Source organism: Cebus imitator, unplaced genomic scaffold (assembly GCF_001604975.1).
Source record: "Cebus imitator isolate Cc_AM_T3 unplaced genomic scaffold, Cebus_imitator-1.0 Scaffold217, whole genome shotgun sequence".
NCBI classification, from domain to species: domain Eukaryota; kingdom Metazoa; phylum Chordata; class Mammalia; order Primates; family Cebidae; genus Cebus; species Cebus imitator.
The window spans coordinates 1,482,112-1,486,920 of NW_016107532.1; the positions used below are offsets into that span (position 1 = coordinate 1,482,112).

Sequence of the window (4,809 nt, forward strand, 5' to 3'; positions counted from 1 at the left end):
TGCGAAACTCCATCTCAAAAAAAAAAAAAAAAAAAAATTATTAAAGTGAAAATTCATGTAACATAAATTCAGTGGCATTTAGTACAATGACAATGTGGGGATTGTGATCTTACTGGGGTTGTTAGAGAGGCCTCCTGAAGTGACATTTGAGACAAGACCTGAAAGAGGGGAGGGGAGAGCTATGCAGCTCTCTGGGGAACAGCATTCGAGCAAAAGAAATAGCAAAGCCGTAGACCATGAGGCGAGAGCATGTCTGGTCTATAAGAGGAAGAGTAAAGAGGCCTTGTGGATGGAGTGGAATACACTGGAAGGTAAGCAGTGGAAGATGAGATTGTTGGATAGGCAATGAGGGCCTAGATCAGTGATGTCCAATAACATTTCCTCAATAATGGAAATTTTCGACATTTCTGTGTTGTCCACTACAGTAGCCATTAGCCACATATGGCTATTGAGCATTTATAATGTGACTGGTGTGACTGAGGAACTGAATTTGTAATTTTATTTAATCTTAATTAATTGAAATTTAAACAGCTACTAGTGGCTACAATTATTAGAAGGCTCAGGTTTTGATTGTGTGGGACACTGTAAGTTATAAAAATTTTGTTTTTCATTCTGCGTGATATGAAAAGCCATTGGAGGGTTTCAATCTGATTTTAACAGAACCACTTTGGCTGCTGGGCTGAGAATCATTTAAAGCGGACAGTTGTAGAAGCAAGGGGACCATTTAGGAAGCTATTGACATTATTTCTGCCGAGATTATTAGAGACAATCTAGCATACAGCATGCTCTCAGGAAATAATTTGTATTACGGTATTCTTTCTTCCAAAAAATACTGAGTTACCTATGGGCCAAATTCTATTTTAGATGATACAGATACCTCAGTGAAAGAAATACAACCCTTGCATACATGAACGTTATATTCTAGTAGGAGAGATTGACAATAAACAGATAAGCATCTTGGGTGGAGGAGTAGTTGAATGTTGGGACATAAGTTTAAAGGAGGATAAATGTCTTCTTATTGCCATCTTCTCAGTGATATTTGCCTGTGGGTGTTACTTCATTTGAAGAGAGAAGGACAAAGTCTGAACTTGAGGTCATTTGTGACAGCGATACCCCTCTGGGCCTCTTAAAGTCTATGCATGGAGGGGCCTTCTAGGAATTGTATAGTGACGTAAACAACACATGGACCTCTGGAACCCAGAGCTCCACAGGGTGGGCTGGTCTGCAGTTAAGTTTCCATTTTGTTTCTCAGGCCAAGAGGCCTTACCTGGGGTGAGGCCAGAGCTTCCTGAGAGAGTATCTAGAAACTTGGGCATAGGTGCTGGAGACCTTATAACTTATGATGACAAAAGTATATCTTGGAAGGGAGGCAAAAAGATTAGAGTCAACAGAGCTTGAAGCAAGGCCAGAAGGTGCAGCTGGGACCATAAATAAGGACCTAGTCGAGGGCAGGATGGCCCCTCCATCACAGCACTGCTCCTTTGGGTTGTGGGCCTGGTCCTGTCATCCTGTGGTGTTTGCCCAAAAATAATCCAGAGTGGACGGAAGCAGCTTCTGGTCCCTGAGTGGATGGGGGAGTAGTCAGAGATAGGATCGGAGAACCTTTTATTGCTATTATTCCTATATAACATCCCCAACCCTAAACCTGTATTTTTTCTTAGTAAGTTTAACTATTTGTTGAAATTAAATGAAATGTCAACACCTGGGCTTAAATTTAGGAACATGGCTATGGCATCTGGTTTGAAAATAATGACTAAAAATATTTGTTGTAAAAAGCATGTTATTAGTTCTGTTAAGTTAGTGCTTAAAAATCCAAGAATTTAAATTAACTAATGTGACATAATCTAAATCTCACCTGTGTTTTCCAGTCTCTTTTATGGAAAAAGTAATCCTCAAAGAAATTCAAAGGCTCCTTTCTTCTTAGCATCTCTAATTTCTGCATGTCTTTGAATGGCTTTCCCATTACCACCCCATCCACATTAGGGAACAATGGAAAGATGGGTATTTTTGAATATGGGCTATCTGAATGGGAATTGCATCCTAAAAAGATAAAAACAAAAATGGCATCACAAACAATGTAAGAAGTTGTTCACATAAAAGACCAACAGGTGGTGCCTGTTTTGCTCTGTCTGTTCTCCTCAGTGACCACAGCCCTCATTCTTCACTCTACTACTCTCACGCCCCACCCATCCACAGACTCGAGGCTTCAACAGGTGTCTGAGGATTCAGGTAACACCTACATTTGCTTTCAAATGACATCTGTGTGACAGAGAGTAGTCACTCAGAAGAGGCTGTGGTCCTGTTCTTACAGCATTTGGGCTATAGCACTTCTTTCTGACCAGTCATATACAAATAAGTCTCTTACAACAGGAGAGAGAAAACAAATGGCTCTTACTCTTGAGCTCTTCAAGAAATTTAAATAAATCCTTTTCTTTCATTATTGCAATCCGGGCAGCATTAGCAAAGGCAGCCATGCTTGAGCTTGGAGGTGTGCATATGTCTGGCTTAAGTGTCCTTTTTCCATAGCCCATACTGTAGGGACTCCACAACATTCCTGGACCAGTATGCTGGAATTTTCTTTGGAAATAGCTTTAAGAAAAGTAATTCAGAAATGGATAAAAAGAGATACAGGACAAAAATTTTAAAAAGTCAAGTTGCTAGTTACATATGCTGAAGAAACTTATTTTAAATCTAATTTGCATATTCATTCAATAATATTTGAGTGCCTATTTCTGTGACATTTACAGAATATCTACTGATACCTTCCACAGGCAATTTGACTATTTTTATCTGGAGTCCTTGGCTTTTGGTCTCCTTTTTTTTTTTTTTTTTGTTCCCCCCCCAAGACTTCCCAGAGTTTTGTTTTTGTTTTTTTCAGAGAGAGATGAAGTCTTGTTATGTTGCCAGGCTGGACTGGAACTCCTGGACTCCAGTTCTCCTCCCTCCTCAGCCTCCTGAGTAACTGGAACTATAGGTACCTGCTATCATGTCCAGCTCTGACCTTCCTATTTTGTTTAGAAAAATATTTATGAATTATGATCCTTGACAAACCCTTAAGTGGTGCCAGCTTCAATACAAACAGTAATTATTACTTTGTGTTAGGTTTAAAATATACAACTTTCATTTTAGATTAAAGAAATTGTCATTGCAGATAATTTGGAAAACAAAGAAAAGTATAAGAAGGAAGACACTACCAGTAAGCTTTCGATCTGGAGTGAATCGCTATTGGTTGGATTTGTTTCCTATCATTTTTTTGGAGTGTATGTGTACATACATTTGTATAAATAGACTTAGAAGATGTATTACTGGGCATTTTAGGTTATACATTCTTTAAGAGTAAGTACAGCAGGCAGGCTGTATATGATAAGGTACTCTGATTCAGAGTATAAACATCTGACTTACAAACATGCATGCCTCGAATATCAGTGGCTGTGGTGGTAGGTGATCAGCTTCCTTCTTGCTGCCAGAACAGTGGACTTCTCTCTGCAGCTATGGTGGGGATCTGCTTTCTGCTGCTGAGGTGGAAGGGCTTGTTTCTCACTGCTTTGGCAGTGGAAGTTCTCACATCTCAGTGTTCTGAGCAGAAGAGCATCACTTCATGCTGTCTCAGAGGACAATGTGTAGGACCTTGCTTCTCATTAATACATAGGCCAGTTTCAATGGGAGGCTTCACTACTCTCTTGGATAGTGACAGGCAACCTTTCTTTTCCTCTCGGGAAGAGGGAAAAGACTCATTTTTTCTTTTCTTTTTTTTGAGACAGAGTCTTGCTCTGTCACCCAGGCTGGAGTGCAGTGGTGTGATCTCGGCTCACTGCAACTTATGCCTCCCAGGTTCAAGCAATTCTCCCGCCTCAGCCTCTTATGTAGCTGAGACTGCAGGTGCAGGCCACCACAGGAGGCTAATTTTTTGTATTTTTAGTAGGACGGGGTTTCACTATGTTAGCCAGGATGGTCTTGATCTTTTGACCTTGTGATCTGTCCGCCTTGGCCTCTTAAAGTGCTGGGATTACAGGTGTGAGCCACTTGCCCGGCCTGGAAAAGACTCATTCTAAATGTTGGAGCTGAAGCGGTGGTTGATAGGAGATGTGCCTACAGCGTTCTGAGTAGAGTCTGACTTATGATCAAATACTTTCTTCTCTAGCCTTGAACTCAACCGTCCACAGTGTCATCACTTGCCTCTGAAAATAGCATAAGGCTAGTTTCTCTTAATGTAATTTAATTTCTACCAGGTCCTTCAAGGCTGCTTTTCTTTCCCTCAGGGTATTCGCCATATACTCTGTGGCTCCGAGTGTGGTCCTCAGCACCACTGGGAACTCGTGGGAAATACAAATTCTTGGCCCTGACTACACACCCATTAACTCAGAAATCCCACAGCCTAGCAATGTGTTTTAACAATCGCTCCAGCTGATTCTGACACAGTGCAAGTTTAAGAACTTTTGCTGTAGTCTATGGTTTCCCTTCTTCCTTGAAATTCTAATCTCTGCTTGACAATTTATGTCACATTATATTTATTCATTTATTTATTTTTTAAATTGCATTTTAGGTTTTAGGGTACATGTGGAGAACATGCAAGATTGTTGCATAGGTACACACATGGCAGCGTGATTTGCTGCCTTCCTCCCCTTCACCTATATCTGGCATTTCTCCCCATGCTATCTCTCCCTAACTCCCCACCCTCCGCTGTCCCTCCCCTATTTCCCCCCAACAGACCCCAGTGTGTAGTGCCCCCCTCCCTGTGTCCATGTGTTCTCATTGTTCAACATCCGCCTATGAGTGAGAACATGCGCTGTTTGATTTTCTGTTCTTGTG

General features: G+C 41.1%; 1 protein-coding gene across 1 annotated transcript in view; it reads right to left on the bottom strand.

Annotated features, from left to right (window-relative positions):
* The window catches only part of EFCAB3 (EF-hand calcium binding domain 3), a 39,161-nt gene that overhangs the window by 6,626 nt on the left and 27,726 nt on the right, over positions 1 to 4,809 (bottom strand). The window contains exons 7-8 of the mRNA XM_017549254.2: positions 2,396 to 2,589; positions 1,856 to 2,040 (exon numbers count right to left, since the gene is read on the bottom strand). Coding sequence (XP_017404743.1) covers positions 1,856 to 2,040; positions 2,396 to 2,589 — 379 coding nt within the window. The remainder of the gene's footprint in view (positions 1 to 1,855; positions 2,041 to 2,395; positions 2,590 to 4,809) is intronic.